Source organism: Hydra vulgaris, chromosome 02 (genome assembly GCF_038396675.1).
Source record: "Hydra vulgaris chromosome 02, alternate assembly HydraT2T_AEP".
In the NCBI taxonomy this organism is placed as follows: Eukaryota; Metazoa; Cnidaria; class Hydrozoa; order Anthoathecata; family Hydridae; genus Hydra; species Hydra vulgaris.
Genome location: NC_088921.1, coordinates 55,805,001 through 55,826,409, shown reverse-complemented (window position 1 = coordinate 55,826,409; position 21,409 = coordinate 55,805,001). Strand labels below are relative to the sequence as shown.

General features: G+C 26.7%; 2 protein-coding genes across 2 annotated transcripts in view; one reads left to right on the top strand and one right to left on the bottom strand.

The window, feature by feature from the left end:
* The window catches only part of LOC100213901 (aminopeptidase Ey), a 56,991-nt gene extending 41,086 nt beyond the window's left edge, over positions 1–15,905 (top strand). Inside the window, exons 16-23 of the mRNA XM_065791430.1 lie at positions 3,969–4,024; positions 4,104–4,251; positions 4,600–4,637; positions 4,791–4,892; positions 8,684–8,851; positions 10,867–11,007; positions 11,113–11,194; positions 15,592–15,905. Coding sequence (XP_065647502.1) covers positions 3,969–4,024; positions 4,104–4,251; positions 4,600–4,637; positions 4,791–4,892; positions 8,684–8,851; positions 10,867–11,007; positions 11,113–11,194; positions 15,592–15,741 — 885 coding nt within the window. The 3' untranslated portion in view covers positions 15,742–15,905. The remainder of the gene's footprint in view (positions 1–3,968; positions 4,025–4,103; positions 4,252–4,599; positions 4,638–4,790; positions 4,893–8,683; positions 8,852–10,866; positions 11,008–11,112; positions 11,195–15,591) is intronic.
* Positions 15,906–19,070: 3,165 nt separating this feature from the next.
* LOC100205638 (golgin subfamily A member 2) overlaps positions 19,071–21,409 on the bottom strand; it is a 28,362-nt gene continuing 26,023 nt past the window's right edge. The window contains exons 15-20 of the mRNA XM_065791429.1: positions 21,253–21,402; positions 21,118–21,190; positions 20,593–20,768; positions 20,127–20,450; positions 19,812–20,021; positions 19,071–19,599 (exon numbers count right to left, since the gene is read on the bottom strand). Coding sequence (XP_065647501.1) covers positions 19,198–19,599; positions 19,812–20,021; positions 20,127–20,450; positions 20,593–20,768; positions 21,118–21,190; positions 21,253–21,402 — 1,335 coding nt within the window. The 3' untranslated portion in view covers positions 19,071–19,197. The remainder of the gene's footprint in view (positions 19,600–19,811; positions 20,022–20,126; positions 20,451–20,592; positions 20,769–21,117; positions 21,191–21,252; positions 21,403–21,409) is intronic.

Genomic DNA, 21,409 nt, shown 5'->3' with positions numbered 1-21,409 from the left:
TGGCAAACATGATCAAGTTATGGAGTCTTAGCAGATGGTGACTATGCAATTGACAGTATATGGCCCCAATGAGGGATTAGTAGTGAAGGATAATCTGGGAAAATGTAAAGTACTCAGTAAGAGTGTTTTCACTCACCTGTATAGAAATATCCACAATATTGTGATAGATATTAGCAATAATAACTGAGTTTTTTTTTTGGCTAAAATTCAAGTCATTGCAAGCTTCAAGCTGTCACAAAAGAGAAAAATTATTTAAGATCAGCTGCCTTTTCTAAGCAATCACAAATGATAACTTTTTGTCAAGACAAAACAAGTTACAAATATATTACAAGCCAATATAGTCAGGTTTTAGGTAAAATTGACCGGAAGTTAATTGATATAAATGAAGAGCAACACATGACCAAAAACCTTATAATACCCCAGAAGTTAATGGAAATGAAGGATCTATTAAGAACAACTTTAATATTTTGATTAGAAAGGAATGGTTGAATAATTTTAAAAACTGTCTTAGATGCATCATAGGAAGTAAGCTGATAAAGAAAACCTTTATTGAAAACCTATATCAAGAGCAATAGCATTTTTCTCATCGCCCTCTCATCTATTCACAATAGTTGTTAGACTCAAGATTAGATGTTAGAAGTTTTTTAATTTAAAGACTTTGCTGATATTGTAAGTTAATTTAAAGACTTTGCTGATATTTGATGTTTTTTAATTTAAAGACTTTGCTGATATTAGACGTTTTTTAATTTAAAGACTTTGCTGATATTAGATGTTTTTTAATTTAAAGACTTTGCTGATATTAGATGTTTTTTAATTTAAAGACTTTACTGATATTAGAAGTTAATTTAAAGACTTTGCTGATATTAGTTGAAAGACTCAACAATAGTTAAAAGAGTCAAAGCATTCTATAGAATTTTTAAGGTTCAGTTTCAGGACTTTTTCAATAGTTTAGAGATTATTTAAGAGTTCTAGAGCTTTTGAAATTTTTATAATACAGAAATATTGTTTGAAGTAGTGCTGTAGAAGAGTTAAGTTAAGAAATGACTTAAACAAGAGAAACTTTAGATGTCGACTAGTGATGTACCGATTAATCGGCATCGGCATCGGCTTAATTGGCCACTTTTTCTACAGTCGGCCTTTTTTTATTAATTTACCGATATGCATTACTGATGACATTTTAATACTTTTATCCTGCATTTTGATAATTATTAAATAATAAATAATCTAAACTTTATGCATCGCTTAGAATTTTTAGAAAAATTGTTTATTTTGACTTTGTTTACAGGCAAGTTTATTTATTTGGTTCCAAGTATTTGTTTACCAGTACAGATTCCATGAAAAAATTTACCCAATTTAAAGCTCTATGGCTTTATATCTTCAAAACTTTAATAATTAGTTAGTTCATCGGTATCGGCATCGGTATCGACCTTTTCCTATCCATCGGTATCGGCATCGGCCAAAAAAGTGTTATCTGTACATCACTAATGTCAACAGAAGATTTTGGTGTCAAAAACAAGTTAACCTGTTTTTCTGGGATATAAGAAAGTGTGTGGCAGTTTGATATAAGAAATTAGTTAGAGAAAAAGTTATTTGCAAATATTTTGCCTTATCCCTAGGAGAAGTAACAATACAAAATCCATTTATTAGAGATGAAGTGTTAAACTTGCTTAACATTTCATGAACATATCAAGTGTATGACCATATCTAGTGTATAGCCGTATCAAATGTATGGCCAGGCAAGCTTATGGCTGTTGGAGTTTTTAATAATCAAGGGATAATAGCCATTAACAATGAGATCCAAAAATAAAACAAATTTCAACTAGTCTTACAAAAAGCAAGTAGGCCTCATGAATTTTACAAGAGGTAAGATTCAATAGATAAAAAGTGACACAAACAAAAGCCCATGAGTAGAGTCAAGCAGATCCAATGTTTTTATTGTTATAGGCAGGAAATAATGTAACACAGGTTTATATTTACACCAGTTTATTGGATAAAGAATTAACAGAAATCATCTATTTACTTTCAAAGTCTTTGTTTAGGAGGTCTTTTACAAGACAGCAGCTGAATGCAATTATATTATTGGATGCATTATGATAACTGTCAAAAAAAGCTGCAATAGAATAGCTGTCTAAAAAAGCATTTCTTTTTTGATATTCAAATATGTGTTGGTTTACTTCCAACTTTTTTTGATAGCTATTTAAATATGTGTTGGTTTACTTCCAACTTTTTTTGATAGCTATTCAAATATTTGTTGGTTTACTTCCAACTTTTTTTGATAACTATTCAAATGTGTTGGTTTACTTCCAACTTTTTAATACATTTTTATTTTGTATTGAAAAACATTAAAATTTTGAGAAATTGTGATTTCTTGAAAATATTTTGCTATGATTTTAATTTCTACCTATCACTTTAACAATGTTTCTAGCTTATAGTCTAGATAGCATTATTTTTGTAATGACATTTCCATGGTGACATTTCCATAGTGACATTAGTCCATTTTTATGTACATTATTACAATAGGTTCATGTTATTAACGTCAGCTATGCATATTTCAGGCATATTGTTATTTCAGATGTGTACTTAAAAATCAAATTTCATAGTTAAAATTTGAGATTTAAAAAAAAAATTCTTTTAATAATAAGACAAAAATATGATCTTTGCATAGTATGAAAAAGAAAAAATTATCTTATATCAATTTTAAAGTAATACACATTTAAAGTATAATTGTAATAAATTATTTAAATTCATCTGACTGAAAAATAAGCAACCACGGGTGGCTTTTACGATGAGTTCTTTTTTGAAATATTTTCTAGTTTCTCTTTCAAACAAAAATAAAGAATAAATTTTTTTTTTCTGATTCTAGCCGTTAAGCTAAGACTTGAAGTTTTCATAATTTTAGTGAATTTGGATTTTATGTTTATTAAATATGTATGTAATTTTAAGTATATATATATAACAAAATATAAAACTATATATATAATTATGTGTTAAAGCTTAATTTACAAAATAAAAATTTGACAGAAGAAGGAAAATGAAGTTATATTTTGGTTTGCATACTTTGTTCTCCATTTACACAAATTATTTAACCCATGACTTGTGAATGTGGTAAAAATTCATCAAGAAGACCCATTAAATTATCAATGGATGGCTTGTAAATGTGGTAAATGATTTGTGGTACTTGTTCATTTTTATTAATTAGATATAATTTCATTTTGAATTTATATATTTTTGAATGCAAATGTATGCAATTGTCTGTCATAAAAATCCAAAATAAATAAATTGATTAATATACAAAAAATAAAATCTGATAACTAAATACATATGCATGTGTTTATTTTCTTACTATTTAAGAAAAAGGTTTTATTTTCACACTTTTTATTTTTCCTATACATATATAATGGAATCTGAATTGACATGCACAGGCATGCTTTTTCTAATATTTTTATAATTAATTTGGTAAATAAACTGTAGAACTTTTTTTCAAAGAAAATTTTTCAAATTTTTGGTCAGAGTGTCGAGCTCTACAAGAATATGTAAAAATATTTTTAAAATTCCGAAGTTTAAACACCATCATCATAATTCAAAGAAAAAATGTCTGAAATATGCATAACTCGCGTTAAACATTCTGTTTTTTTATTGTTTTGCTTTCATTATCTACTAACTTAAGTACAATTTAGTAACATTAGTTATTGAACCTTTATGCATCGGATTTCTTTTTATCTACATTTTTTACATTTTCTTACAAATACTTGTAAATCTGTTAACATTATTATTAAATATATACAATTATAAGTTAAATTAAATTAAGCACAAAAAAATGTAAAATGCCAGAGTTTTCAACTTTTTAGTTAAGTTCGTTATTTCTGTAACATCAGAATTATTCATATTTATTTTATGGAACATTTTATTTTGTTAAAATGTATTATTAAATATCTCAATAAACTTTGAGAAAAATATTTTTTTTTAAGGTTTTTTCAGTTACAGATCGTGCTGGCATCATTGATGATGCATTTAATCTTGCACGGTAAAATCTGATTTGTGTATCAAATCAACACTTACAATTGATAGAAAATTTCTACAATTTACCAAAAACTTTAATTTAGATCTGGTCGTCTTGGTTATTCAACTGTTTTTCGTTTACTTTCTTTTATTGATAAAGATGACAACGCAAGAGTTTGGGAAATGGTATTGAATAACTTGAAATACCTCGGAAAAGTTTTAAGTTCAACCACTGTGTATAGTCATTATAGGGTAATTTATTTTTTCTATGTGTAATTGACCATGTATAATTCCATGTTACCATGTGACCATGTATAATTTCATTTATAATGTATAATGTTCTTTATGTGTAAACCATGTATAATTCCATGTTACCATGTATAATTTTATGTATAATTCTCTATGTGTAAACCATGCATAATTCCATGCTACCCATTTTACCATGTTACCATATATATAATTCCATGTATAATTCTCTATGTGTAAACCATGCACATTTCTATGTTACCCATGTTAAACAATCATGTTAAAAAATACATATGATATAAGTTAATGTTATATTTCCTTAAATTAGATATTTATTTAGAGTTTATTTTTTAGGCTTTTGTTGCAAAAAAAATTAAACCAATGGTTAGCAAGTAAGATTAATTTTTCAAAATATATTTTTGATTTTGAAATTTTTTTTTGTTTCTAATTTTTATGGTTTGTTATTATTGTTATTATTAGTGTTATTATGGTTATTATTTTTATTGTTATTAACTTTTGACAAAAATCTATTATTTTATTATTAGAAAGTTTAATACTTATGTGAGTGCTGCCTGTGAAGCTGGAGAAACAGAAACAATTCAAAAAGTGAAAGCAATATTTGACAATTGGATGAAAAATGATACAATGTATGTTTTAAACATGTTTTTAATTTAAAACATAGTTTTTTTATTTATACTTATTACAATAGATTTTGAATGATGACTTTATCATTTATTTTTTGCATAAAGTAAAATATATTTCTATATTTTATTATATTTACTTTATATATGCATATAAATAAATGATCATTTATTTATATGCATATATATGCAATATATTTATATGCATATATTTTTCAGAAGGACAATGCATAAGTTATTATATGTTAAAAATTAAGTTATTAAATGTTAAAATTTTTTATTAATAATTAATAAAAATATATACTTTTTTAATTATTGCTATTAATAATTTAAACAAGCCAGCCTCAAGAAAAATGGGTTCTTGTGCTGAACAAGACTAAATTCTAAACTTACCTTGAAACTTAATTTAAACTATGTTTGTATGTGTAATACAGGTAGAGTGAGATTATGCAACTTTATTTTGAAATTAACTTATGCAACTTTTTATTTATTTATTTTATTTTTTTATTTTTTTTAAATTTAATTTATGCAACTGTCAAACAACTAAAATTTTAATTTAACCAATTTTTTTTTTTTAAATTTTTAATAAATAAAATTTTATACTGCTTTTTATTAATTAATCTTATTTGTTTTATTACGCATCATGCTCCATGAAAACAATCGTCTGTAATAATTAAAATAATTAAAATGGCAAATAATAAAAATAAAAATTGATTATGCTATTATTATGTTATATTATCATTATATATTATTTAGAATATTAATATAACTTGTAGAGCCTTATAATTAGATTATTATATAATAATTATAGATTATTATTATAAATTCTTTATAAAATAATACTGAATAATGTTAATATAATTTATGGAGTTGTATTAATTGTTGTATTATTATTATTATAGTGTGAAATGTATTGTTATATATATATATATATATATATATATATATATATATATATATATATATATATATATATATATATATATATAAATTAGAGTATCCCAAAAAACAACATTTTTGAAAAATATATGCAGAGACCTCCTTAATGTGTTCTATATAATAAAAAAACACTGGTTTTAAAAATTTTTTGAATAAAAAATATTTTTAGGGGTCCCCCAAGACCCTTCAACATCAGACAGGTCCCTAATATTAATAAGAAAACAGTTCACAGTTAATCCAATGTGAACTTTGTGGATTTGCACTTACCATTCAGGGGGCATTCTGTTTTATTTTGACTATTGCATTTTGGGTCATTATTTTCAATTCTTGGGAAGATAATTTTTGTTGTTGTGTTTTTTTTATAATTTTTTCGATATTTTCACACACACACACACACCCATGTGTATATATATATATATATATATATATATATATATATATATATATATATATATATATATATATATATATATATATATATATATATATATATATATATATATATATATATATATATATATATATATATATATATATATATATATATATATATATGGTGCTGGTCTATATTCCTCAACCTCTGTTTTTTGATTGATTATGATAGAATGTATTACGCTTATTTAGAATTGTCTAAAAACATTGGTCTAAATATTTTTTTAAATATGCAATCTGGTTTGATCATAATTAAAACAAGGTGGGGAGGGGGAAGTGGGAAAGTAGTGTAGAGATATAGAGTAGTGCCATATAAATATATACAATATATGAAGTAAGTGAAAAATTTTTCAAGCTTTTGAAGCTTAAATGAGGCCTCATTTAAGTTTTTTAAATTAATTTTTAATCCAAAGGTGAGTATTTCAATCAATTTGCAATTATTGCTGTGGGAAATAAATGTAATTTTGAATCATGTTTTGTAAACAATGCTGATCTCAAGTTATATTTTGGAAACTTTTAGCAGCAAACTTGCAGAATCATTAATTATTTATTTTCAATAATATTTATGACCAAAATGTCTAACAGTTAGTTAAATTTCTTTCAAGTTTTTTTAAAAAATAAAAAAAAGGAGATTTTTTTTTAATTTTATTTGGAATACATTGTATAACAAAAAAAAATCTTAAAGTTTTTTTCATAATATCATTTTGTTACCAAAATCAATAAAAAAAAGAATCAGGTCGAAAAACTATAATAAAAAATGTATTAAAAATATAAGAACACACTTTAGATCAGTATTTTGCATGACCATCATGTGCTTTTACACAGACTCTAATATGTTTTATCATAAATTCAATCAGATGCACACATAATTTCTTTGGAAATTTGTTCCAATTTTTGATATGGTGAATAGGATGTAAAAGAAGTACAATCTCAAAGTTGTACTATTCCAGCACAAGTTTTAATTGCATATCACTTTCCACATTCTCTCTTGATATTTTTTTAACCATCCATGACCAAATGTTCTTAATCCTGTTGAAAAATCCAATTTTTATCCTTTCCAAAAAATGACCTTGCAGTAGGTAAAAGTTATTTTCCAAGGTCTCTTTATAATTATAAAGATTTGTTCTCCCTATTAATATTTTGAAATCCTATCTCTTTATGAGAATTGCATCCACATATACCAATTAAGCCGCCACCACCTTGTACTTTTGGTACACAAAATTTTATTGCTTTGAAACTAATCTTTTAACGCTAATTCTTGATTTAGGATTAACCACCTCAAAATTTGATTTATCACTAAAAATGACCTAAGACCAATATTCTATCGACTATTGATTATTCTTTTCTTACATCACTTATATCTTTTAACCCTATCTGTCACCCTTAAAAGCAGTTTTCTGACAGCAACATAACAATCAATACCTTTTTTCTTTTTTAAGACACCTTCTATTTATTGTTTAATATTTTTTAAGACGCTAACTGTTCTGTAACACTAACTTAGCCAGCCTTATTACTAAAGTTAATTACTCAGTAGCTAATTTAAAGTTTTGATGGTCTACTAACTCTTGGTGAATCTTTTATGTTATTTGAAAGTTTGTAGTTTTTCAGCATTGTTTGTACACAGCATAGTAAAACACCACATGATCTTGCTGTTTCTAATTTTTCTTACTGATTTTCTACTTCAGGTGGGCCAAGAATTCTCCAATTAAAATATCTCTTGAAATACTGGTTAGAAATTGATTTTTATTAAAGTTTAAATTAATTGACCTTAGTTTTGACACATTTTTAAATAAATAATTAACAGGGTTGCCTTAATTTATCATTGAATTACTCAGAAAGGATAGGACCGATATGTTATATATCATTAGAAAGCTTATTAATTAACTTTAATTAAGTTAAAAAAGTTTACTTACCACTTAAAAAATTAATTAAGATATAATTAAATTGCTGTCAAAAAAATCCAAGTGAATTTTTGAATGTTATTAATTTAATTCATTATTTTGAACTTGATTTCCTCTTTTTTTTTTCTTCCTTTTTTTCTAATTGTATGAGCTACACCTGATTCAATTGTCACTACATTGATCTCTATTGTTTGTAACTACATGAGTGATATGTACCCTGACTTTGTAAAAATTATTATTAAATTTGTAATTTTTTTTAAACTTTGTTTTTAAATGAACCGATAAAAAAAGCATGAACTCAAATGAAAGGTTACGATTGTTAACAAATAGACAAGCGAATTTATCGTTGGTCAAAACTTGATGACCAAGTATTAAAAGTAACACTGAATTATAACAGTTTTTAAAAAATAACAAGATAATTGTGCATGCATAATGGTAGATATATGACAAATGAATAAAATTTGTAATGAAAAAAAAAATTTTAAAGAATATTTACATTATACATGGTACAAACTTTTTTTCCAGAATTCCAGCTGATATTCGGTCTGCAGTTCTAAAATATGGTGTTGAAAATGGTGGTGACGCAGAATGGGATTTTGTTTTTAAAAACTATATAAATCCATCAGATCCATCAGACAAAAGTAGATTTCAAACAGCATTAGCAGCTTCACAAAAACCGTGGCTTTTAAAAAAGTATGTTGTTATATTATAGTTTTTTAATCTTTTTTATTGAACAATTTTCATAAATATTATAAAGGTTTTTGTTGCTAACTTTTATTTGATTGCTTACTTTATTTATATTTTTAGTTTTTTAAGCATAACTTTTGTTTATAATTTCATATTGTTCTCTAAGTAATAAAATTATTTCTGTTGAAATAATATTTTGTAACTTTGTTACCAAATATTATTTTGATTGTTTTTATTTCCATTATTATTGTTATGTAAATGCAGATTACTTGGTACTGTTGATTTAAACATTATTGTTGCTATGTACATACAGATGACTATACTTTAATCATTATTGTTGCTATGTATGTACAGGTGACTATGGTTTAAACATTGTTGCTATGTACACACAGGTTACTATGTACTACAGATTTAATCATTATTTTTATGTACATAACCACATTAAAGTTAATTATATTTATTTCATGGTTTATCTTTTCCACACTTTTTGTTCTTATTTTATTTCTTGTTTCTATGATAAAGTATGCAACAGTCATGCTTGGTTTCTAAAATAAAAAATATCACAACCATTTTGATTTCCATGAAATTCTACTCATTTCTGGTTTTTATGATATATGATGTCACATTCATTTTGATTTTTATAATATATTTTTATAATATTTTTATAATAATGCGGTAGTGGTGTAGTGGTAGAGCGCTTGCTTCATAAGCGAGAGGTTCCGAGTTCGATCCCCACCATGTCCCTGGTAGTACCGCGCTCAACTTGTTTCTCCGCGCAGCGGCTTTGTTCGTCAAGGTTCGTGTTTCGGAGTTATAGAGTTGAGAGAGGGTTATAACCACAATTAAGTAGCCTCCTCATCTGTAGTGGCCTTCTGGGCCTTGGGGAGGTGAAATAACAAAAAAAAAAAAAAAAAAAATATATGATTCTATACATCTTTGATTTTTAAAGCTCTTTTTTATCTTTAGCTTCTGTTCTGTTGTTGTTTTTTGTTTTAGGTGCTCTAAGAAGACCTAATGGTCTTGTCACAGAGCACCGCAGAAGAGCATTTAACTAGAAAGTTCATGCCTTCTTCTTTACCGATGGCACAAAATATGTCTAGAGCTCGATTTGAACCCTCAATCTCTTGCTTCTAAAGCAAATGTTCTAACCAATGTGGCACGCCCGCTTATTAAAACTTTGATTATGAAGTGTTTTTTAAAATTATGAAGTGTTTTTACGCTAATGAGCTGTGAAAAAGGGCCCCACATCCTATAGTGTGCATATGCTGCTAGCCTAGAATTGGGGAAAAAATTTCCCCTCATTTCATTGAGGGAGGGGATTTCTCTTGCTGTAGAAGGGGTAAGAGTGAGAAGGAGAAAATGTTTGATTAAACCTACAAATTGGAGATGTAGTTGAACATTTTTTGTAAATATTTTTATTGATCTTTTTTGTTAAATTTTCTTTGTAAATATAAACATTTTTGTTAAAAAATACAAGTTTTGTTCCTTTTTTTTTAACAATAAGTGGTGTTTGTTAACAAATTTAATTGAAAAGATATACATTAATAGTTTTGAAATGTCTTTACTAATTCAAGTTAGTTGAATTGGTTTATTAAATTAAACTGGTGCACTTTCTCCGATTCAGAAAAATCAAGATAAAGAATATTTTATCTAAGAGTTTTTTATTTATTTTAGGAAATGAAAAAGTTTCACTTTTTTTATTCTACAAAGTGAAAAGGTTTCACTCCTTTTAAAGAAATATTTTACATATAATTATTAGTTTAAATTAAATATAGTTGTAAGAATAGAATGAAATTAAATATAATTATAAGTTAAAATTACAAATATAATTATAAGTTTAAAACACATAGCAAAACTTTGACATTAAAAAAAAATGCAGTTAATAAAATATATAAGCCTATACATCTATTGAGATGTTAAGTTTTTTACTATGATAATAACAAAAGTTGTAAGAAAAATTAAAAAGTTCAAAATCATAAATTTTAAAAAAAGAATATAATTTATAGTACTATTAAACATAGGTGGTTAGACTACTCTATTGATGGTAAGACTGTCCGCACACAAGACACTGTTTATGTTATCTCAAATGTAGCTTCTAATCCTGTAGGGAAGTATGTAGCATGGACATTTGCTGAAGCGAATTGGAATAAAATAATTTCCATGTAAAGTTTAAACTTTATTTCTTTTAAATTATTTTAATTTTATTTTTTTCCTTTATTATGATTATTACAATTTAAAGCAAAAAAAATTTATAAATTTGATTTTAGAGCAAAAGAAAATAATTTTCATGTAAACCAATTTATCACAGGATTAACTGCATTAATGAGTACTGAGTATGAACTTCAAAAAGTAAGTGAATAATCTGATTACAATGCTTTAATAAAATTAATGTTTTAATTAATTTCAAATGAATTATAGTTACTATAGTTACTTATTATTTTCCATAACTTTTTTCCAAGTTTTCAATAGTAAAAACATTTTTTTGTAGTTTTTAAAATAATTTTTAACTAAAAATAATAAAATAATTACAAATAAAAAGATATAAATCTAAATAAGGTAGGCTTATGTCCTCCCCCAAATATTATTTTTTAATCAGGTTTTAACTTTTATTTTTAACACTAATGTTAACTAGATGATAACTTTATGCAGTCTCATAATTAATGAAATCAATGTGTTGTAAGTTGTGCATCTGTTTTTGTATTTGTTGAGCAATTTTAATTGTAACAAATGCACAGTGAGAAATCACATAGCCAATAGTTTCAACCAATGATATTGCTTTTATAAAAAAAGTAATACAATTAAATATACATTTAAAAGTTAATTTTAAAGTTTATCTTTCTTTTAACATAAGAATACACTTCATGTTTTATTCAATATCATAAGAATATACTTCATATATCAATTATCATCAGGAAATAAAGCTTTAGATGTAAGATTGTCAGGAAGATCATTAATGTAAATAAAAAACAACATAGGTCAACCAAGAACAAAACTTTGCGTTACCTCAAAATTTTCAAGAAATAAAGGTTTATTATTTTTAAAAATAAACATAAAACATCAGGTTGACAAAGTATGTATTAATTTATTCTGTTAAAAATTGTTTCTAATAGTTATACAGAGATCAACTCCTAGATTCAACTCCTAGTTGTTAGAGTCATTTAATCTAAGACATTGGAGTTCATTCTATTGCAAAGATAAGCTAATTTTAAGTTTGATTTTGAATTTGTTGGGTTAGACAGATTTCTCAGTTTTTTCAAATTAGATTGGTTCCTTTTCATATGCACAAACACACCTTGACTAGTTTTGATATACCTATCAGCATCTCTATTCATACCCAAGTGTCAAAGTATTCTATCTCTAAAGATTCCCAGATAACATTTTTTTTAATATTATTTTCTTATTTTAGCAAGGATAAAATTGATTAGAATAATGTAATTATTCTAATCAATATTATCATTGCAAATTTTGCAATGTTCAGCCAATCCTGAGTCTGTCCATTTTCCACAAAATATTGAATACTGGCACTGTTTCACTCTGGTTTTTATCAAACAGTTTTTTATTTAACGGTTTTGTTTAATACAAAAATACTTTGAGGATTTGAGTATACACTATCATTTGAACAAACACTTGCTATCTTGTACCTCAAAACTAAACTTTGCTAACTTGTTGGTTACCCTAGACTTAAAATTTGATAATTTGGTTGGACTTGTCTACTCAGTTGAACTTTTGCTTGTACCCAGAACTTTTTGTTTGTTTTTGGTGCAGAAGTTGCAGCTTACACTTATTCCTGAGATTTCACACTAAAGATCATACTTGGCTTTAAAATCAAACTTTAAACTTTTTTTTAAACTCTACATGCCGAAAGTCAGAATAATACCACTTGAATAAAAACCAGAGTTGCCAGGCTGCAACAAATGAGAAGAGAACTATTCATCATCTAAAACAATATCGATATTTTTATATTCTTCTAACATTTTTTGACACTTTGGCCTTGCTTGCTTCTGATTTTAAGTTAGAAGTTTTAGTTTTTTTACAATGTTTGATGCTCTTTTATTTAAAATCTTTGAAATGTTTGATGACATTTTAACTTTCAATGCGATTTTGGAAACAGCCAGAACGATGACCAAACTTTTTTTTAATATATCAATTATTGGCTTTTGATGCGATTAAACAGCTTTACCACAAGATATTTTTCTCTCCAATGATCTGTTTTCATAGACTTAATCAAATTATAAACAGTTGATTTTGCGTACTCAAGAGCTATAAAATACTTGATATACCCAAAAGTTATAAATTGCCATGGTTGGCAATTTCCTTTTTTTGTTTATCTGGATTATTTTTCCAAAACTTGTTCTTAATTGTTAATTAATTTGTTCTTAATAGTTAATTGTAAATCTTAATTGTTCTTAATGTTTTCATATTTTTCCATTGTTTAAAAATTATTAAATAAAAAAAATATATATATATTTTTGATATTTTCAAATACAATTTAAGCACGACTTCAAAATTACAACTACAAATCTATTACAAATCTCCTTGTACATTTCTTTGCAGAGATAACTTAACATTAACTCTAGTCCAAAACTTATACATAACCCACTACACGTATGTATAATCAAGCATTTTTCAATCAAGCCTTTCAATGTTTTTTGCTTTGAATTTTTTTCTAATTTACTTTAACATCTATATCTATAAAATATTTTCTAAAAAGTCTAAAAAAGTGTTCCTTTCTAGAAGTGTCATAATGTTTGACCAAGCAAGACCAACATGTTGTATTACAGCTTGTTGATAACATACTAACAGCAGTTGAAATTAAAACATGTCAAATGTCCATTCAAACAATCAGGAGCCACTCATTCAGAGCTTAAAAATAGCAAGTTCAAATTATTTTATTCTAATTTATTAACTTAAATTAATCCAGTATCTTTATTTGCCTTTACCCCAACTAGCAGCAGCCAACAAAATAGCAAACAACAACTAGCAGCAGTCAACAAAACACTTGAGACTACAGATAGCAAAGACAATTACAGATTCAATATTACCAACATTGTTACCTGCTTGCTAAGATGTATTGGCTAAAAAGTATATAGTATGGAGTCTAAAAGCTTTCTTTAACAACGCTACTGAGATCTAAGCTAAAAATCTACCAATTATGTATGTTAACTAAAATTATGCTTTCACTTCAAAATTGGTTGAGTCTGCTTTAAAAGATCATTGTCTTGGTTCTCACCAAAAGCCAAAACATCTACCATTAACCCATAAAAGACAGTCCCAAACACTCTATCAATTTACAAAAAAACATATCTAAAATGTAATCTGCATAACCAAAAACTTGGCTATTTGAGAAACCAAATTTAGCAAAATTTATCATTCAAATAGCTATAAACACTCTAGGAAATAAAAATATGGGACCTTAAGTCTTTTTTTCAAAAAGCTTTTTTTCAAAAAGCTACTAGTCTAACCCTATAACAACCCTATAACAAAGGCTTCTTATCTTGTATAGTAATATGCACATATGAATCTAGACTGGAGAACCAGCAAGCAAAAATTATATTTATTAACTTCATCACTAAATCAAAAATATCATATTGAGCAAGACGCATGAAAACAAACCAATGATTTTAGTAACAGGTGACCTAAATGGTGCAAAAAACAAGTATATAACTTGCCTAATCTTTACTAATCAAACAGATAGATAATGCATAAAACACAACACCTGTAATTACATCGATACCTTCCCCTGAAAGTAGTTTGTGTTTGGACTCCTAAGTTTAAATACGTCTGGTAAAAGAAGCAGGAAATACAGAACTCAAAACAAACGTGTTAGCTATAAAACATAATTTTTCATATGCTACAATATTTAAATCTAATACTCTAGTACTTGACTCTGATATTCGACTCTATTATTCAATTCTAATGTCCGACTCTAATATTCAATCTAATATCCAAGTCTAACACAGCAAGAAAGTTTCGAGTGAACAACTAAAGATTGTCTTATCTTAATAACTATATTACTTTCTTAGCAAACCATTTGTAATGTGAATTACGAGACAACCATTTGTCTCGTAATTTAGTTTGTCTTAGTCAAACAGCAAGTTATTTATATGGTCACGACAGAAATTTTTCATTATTATTATTAAATTATTGATCATCTTTTAAAATAAAATCATCTTTTAAAAAATAAAAACACCAAAAAATAAAAATGCCAAAAAAATTGGAAATTGAGTTATGAATAATAGAATTATTTTTTTTTGTTTTTTAATTTTTTTTAATTTGTTATTATTTTTAAATTGTTTATTATTCCAAGATTCCATTGAAATCGAAGAGGATAGTCTCAATTTTTTTGTACACAATCTAATTTCAATCTGAAACACAAGCGCTTCACGGATAAACGTGATGAGTGCGGTATTGACAAGGGCTTAATGGGGTTTCACAAGACTTCTAACATATTAGGCGTCTGTTTTACCACAACCGTTGCAACACTACTGCTAAAAGTTATGGTAAATTGTAACCAAGATAACATTGTTTACTAAAAGCTAAATAATCAATTTTTAATAATTTTTATGTTTAACCGAATGTTGAATCATCTATCATGCGTGTTAGCTTTGTTTTAATATTTATGCTAGACCAAATGTTGAATCCCCGATCTTGCGTATTAACTTTATGCGTTGCATTTTGTTTATTTTATAAATTTTAGTTTTAAAATATTTCAATCAAATTAATTTAAAATAATTTAATTTTTGTAGGTAAAAGAACTTTGGGCTGCTCATGCTAATGAACAGGATGGAGTTAACGCTCGTCAACAAAGTCTAGAAAAAATAAATTCTGATGTCTATTGGTTAAAGACTAACTACGATGAAGTATCTAAATGGTTTCATAGCAACGCTATGATTTAAAGTCTTTCTAACTGCAAGTGTTAGAAGTTTTTTTTTTACATCTTCATCTAAGACACTAGTTTAGACATATGAGATTATTTTATACGATATTTTTTAACATGTATTTTTTCGTATAATTACCGTGATATCGTGATATTCCGTAAAAAAGTTACCATGTTTAAAAAGAATGGACTGATTTAGTTTTTTAGTTTATTATTTAGTTTTTGAATTATTTTTTTTTAAAGTTTAAGTAATGATCTATATATACACCTTTTTTTTTAATATTTTCTTTCAGGCATACTGGTAAATGTTTCAGGCATACTGGTAAATACTAGAGTTTACGATCCCGAAGCTTTGATATTCCGAATAACTTTAAAAACTCTAAATCCCAGTATTATTTTTAAAATATCCCGGGATTATAACATCAAAGTTTAACATCGAAACCCCTATATGAAAACATTTTCTGCGCTACAAAGAAAGCAAAATAAAGTGTAAACTAAGCAAAAAACATTAAAAATGGAAGATTAACAAAAGCTCTTTATATCTACTTCAGTTACATAATATAATTTTAAAAGAGGAACTGGCACATTCTCCGGGATCGAAACAGAGTAAAAAAAGTAAAATTAGCTAATATTTTTTATCAAACATAAATTAGTCCATTTATTCAACCAAAAATTTTTTATAATTTTACAAATTTTGGTTAGGTGTAACTCATATAGTTGAAAACTAGTCATTGGAGTGACATCTTAACAAAATAAACAAACAAAAAAAAATAATAAATAAAAGCATGTGTAAATTAATTTAAAAATAGTAATAATAATAATGATAACACTATAATAAATTAATTAAAGAGACAATTTGTCTTAAGTGTTTTCAAAATTAATAGAGAAAGATAGGATATCTTTTAAATGCACTTCTATTGGAGCTATATATTATGTGTATATTACTTCTATTGCTATACGTGATAGACTGGCTATAAGGTCATTTGCCAACATGCATAAATCTCCTAATACTGTTTAAAAAAATGGTATTAGATTTCTCCAGCAATTCAAAAAATGCTATGTGAAAGTGATTGCAAAAATATGTTCTCGTTATTTGAATATAAACTTACACTACAGAGATAATATCTGGAATTTGGGTTTAGTGAGGATTGTAAGAACAATGCCAGCTGGAAAGTGTGTAATTTTATTTAAAGAAAGACTCTCTCCTCGCTTGATTTAAATCTTAAAAATAGTATTGTGTGCATGATGACGAACAAGCATAATGGAAAAAAAAGGAAAAATATAACAGATTAATCAAAAGCTATGCTTTGCTCCTAGTATTCAGCTTGCTATTATATAAGCTTTATATAATACGTCAGCATCAATCCGTCCGCAGAGACATTTAGTTGAGGAAGTTAATGATGCCATTGAAAGTTTCGAAAATGAATCTGAATTCAGTGAAAGCTGTAAATCAGATAGCGATGCTAATGGGTATGAGAGTTATTTTTTAGTGGAAAATCAATTAATTGAAAACGTAAAAACTACAAACAAAGAAATTGGGTAAGCAAAAAATAAAGTTAAAAAAATCGTGATAATTTTTAAAAGATCACTGACTAAAAATGACGACTGTCTTTAAAAATACGTCAAAAGCGATTTTGGAAAAAACCTTCGTTTAATAAAATATTGCAAAACAAGATGGAGCAGCTTACTATCATTGCTTAAAAGGTTTTATAAGTTATAAGATTGCATTAAAAAAGCGCTTGTTGATATCCGTATTAAGAATTCAAATAAATCGCAGATAGCGAGTAAAAAGTGTTTCTGAACAAGTAAACGTGTTAATTCCAGTAAAGGCAACAGTTTTCGACGTGAATGAAACCTTATAACTGCTGACATTGCGTCAGAATTTGTGCTTACTATAGTAAAAAAACTAAATACTGCAATAAGTTGACAGTTTGCATTAACCTCCAGAATAAAAAAGTGAAGGACAGAATTAAGTAATTTACTGCACTTTCTACATTATGAAGAAAACAAATTTTTGTTTAGTTGGTGCGCACTTTTGTGCACCAGCTTAATAAGGTACTACACTTAGACCATATAGCGCAGAACGTGCACTGCACATAGACTTTTACAGCCGTAGTACGACTGTAACAGTCCATTAACAGGCTGTAACTACTCAGTAACCGGAGTGTACTCATCGATTAAGTAAGATTTAGGCGCAGTTGATTTCTCAGTTGATGTATCTACAATCAACATGCTGATACATCAACTAAGGGTTGCGAAAGAGAAAATCCTCACTAGATTCAAAACTAAAAAAAATTATATGCTGGGTCATAAAATCGGAGACCCCACCCCCGTCACCCTCGTAACAAATCGCCTACCCCTCCTCCAAAGCGGGACGTAACTTATGGACGACACCAATTGTTAATTTTACTTCTTGAGGTATATTAAAATAAATATAAGATTCGCTTTTATTAAAATATTTTTCTAATAGTTATTGAATAAAAACTAGCAACCTTTTCGCTTTAACGACCCTGAACCAAATCGGATTTCCGCTGCAGAAATGAATTTATTTTCCTTTGTAGAAATGGTTCTAGCTTATTCTTGTTATATATTTTCCTTTGTAGAAATGGTTCTAGCTTATTCTTGTTATATATTTTCCTTTGTAGAAATGGTTCTAGCTTATTCTTGTTATATATTATAACAGTAAACTGTATTAGTTAACAACCTTGAGTGTTTTATAAAGCTTAATACAAATGATATTATTTTATACAATTATTTTTTATGCAATACGAACCTTAGCCCAACGTAGACTTCGTTATTGTTCTAAATAAAGTTGTACTTAGGTTAGAAACATGACCGATTCCTAGAATTATGCGTTTTAAACATAGAGTTGCGCTTAAATGTGTTAACTTTTGCTATAAATAAGATTATTTTTAACGCGATTATTAAATAAAATAACTAAATAAACTCAACAAATCTTGATCGTACTTTTACCTTTAAAAAAAAGTTTTAAGTATTGTCAACGCAGCTAATACAAGTGCATACCTAATTTTAAAACCTTTAGAGAATTCACCTCAAACTATAACACGAGTTAAAAAGATAACAGGTTATAGCGAAGAATTCTCAACAGTAAAAGTTTTGGTTTCACCATAAAAATATAAACTTCGTCTTTTTTGCTAAGATATTTAGAAAATTCACCGAAAGCTAAATATTTTTTTTATATATACATACATTATAAACAATCCAATAACTTATATATATATATAAAAAACTCAATAGAAAACCAAATTAAAAAAGTTAAATTTTATACATAATAAATATGAGAAAAATAGATGTTTTCTCATTTAAAAGAAAAATATCTTCTTATTAAAGGAAAATAATTGTTAGCAATTGAAAACTATGAAACTATACAAGTGAAAATTTTGAAAAAAAATAACTATAGAAATGCACTATCTAAAGACTTTTACTAAATAAAATTGAAATATTGGAGTTAATCTTATAGATTTATTAATGACCCAGAGCATTGTTTGCAAGGTGTGAAAGCATGTTTTCTAGCTGCTGGGGAAAACCACCCATGTTGGAAGCCTTCCCCAGTTGTTTCCAGTTGCTCGAATAATTGAAGAATTTTTTGGGTTGTTTGATTGTGAAGCGTATTATCGCTAGGTTGTATCTGGATTTCTTTTGTAAGCTCTGATTCGTCGGCTGGTGTAGTATTTACTTCGCCGAATAAGTTGTCTAGATTATACTGCAATGACGACTTTTCACTATTGTTGATGCTTTCTGATTGTATAGTTAACTGCCTGTTGGTATGATCTTGAAGTTCTTTGTTTTTCGTATCAGTACCGGATCTTTCTTCTATTAATTGGATAACAAGTTGATGGAGCTGAGAAACTTTATTCTAAAAAATAAATTAACAATGTATAGTTTTGAAGTTGAATTAAAAAGTACTTAATTCTGCTCAAATGTTTTTTATGATTTGTCATTTTATTGATTTTTGTTTTTGTTTTTGTGTTGATACTTTTAGTAATTGATTTTTTTAACAAAACTTAAAACACTAATAAATTTAAAAATAAAAATAAATAAAAAAAAAAACAACTTAAATTTACGTACTTGCATTCTTGTATGTTCATTAGTTAAATATAGTATTGTTCTATCTTTTTCATCAAACTTCTCTTTCAATGCTTTCCGTTGTGTTTGATAAAGAGCTACATATTCGCCAATAGTCTCTGTTTCATTTTCTAATTTCATGTTCATATATTCTAACTGATCGATACGATCCAATAGTTGTGCTTTCATATCCATTAAAGACTTGAAACGTTTCTGTGAGGAATGTTTTACTTTAATGTTACATATTTTTAAATATCAATTTTATCCTAGTTTTTAGGGAAATATAGATAATAACAAAAAAAGTCATAAAGTTCCTACTTGAAGTTGTAAAAAAGCATCTTTGAGTGATCCGTTTGATAAGGTGTCGTTTGGTTCAAAATCTGAAACATCTTCGTTTTTTCTCATTATTTCAAGTGCTTCTTGTAACGATGTTACTTTTAAGCGTAAAGCTTCTGTTTGTTCATAAAAATGCTCTTGTAGTTCGCGCTGTATTTGAGCGAGTCGTTGTTGAACTCTTAATTCCACATGCTCTTCAAGTTGTTCATTGGTGTGGAAGCTTTCTTCCCTTTGCTGTTGCAGCAAGTTGATTACTTTTAATCGTTCCTCTTGCAAATGGTGCAATTGAGCTTGCATGTCTTCAACCTGTATAATTGTATTTATAATTTAAAAGTTTCACTTAAAATAATAAATTTAAAACAAAAATTCCAATATAAAGTTTAACTACAAAATTTTAAAGCACTCACACAACATAAATTTGACTTTAAAAAAAAAACAACTCAATAACCTCTTGTGAAGTAAAATGTACTACATTATTTGTATAACCACTATCTTCCCCATCATCACCATCGTCCCAAGATAAATCACTATCTTCTTGATCACCCTCTATTTTATTTTCTTGAAAAGATGCCACTTCTTCTCCAGCATCTTCCATTCCACTACTTGGATATAAATTACCACTTTCTTAAAAAACACAACATACTTATAAACAGTATTATTTTATAACCAATTTAATTTATAATAATTAAGTAAAATAAATAAAATCTTATTATCGCGACTACAGAAAATAAATTTTTTTATAATTTGATATATAAATTAACTTAAAACAATCAAATCACATATCTTGTAATTGCATATGTTGAGATACATGGTAATGACTTTACACTGACAATATATATAACATATATACCTACATACACATATATGACATATATACATACATACACATATATGACATAAACACATACATACATATATATGACATATATACATATACATACACATATAATCTGTAGATAAAAAAACACAATACCTCTGTCTGTTCTCTGTTCATTCAAAACATCTTGAAGATGTGCATTATGGTTAGATAGTTTATTGATTGCATCCTAAATACAAAAAATAATAATAAAATATTTAAAAGTTTTTCTTGTAAAATGAAATTTTTTACTTGTGCTGAAATTAATTCTTCTTGCAACTTTTCAATAAACTTAAGTTGATTTGTATGCTGAATTGAGGACTGAGTCAAACTTTCTAACTCAATTTTAACATTTTGCAATTCTGTTCTTGACAAATCTAGATCCATTTCTCTTGAAATAAGCTGAAAA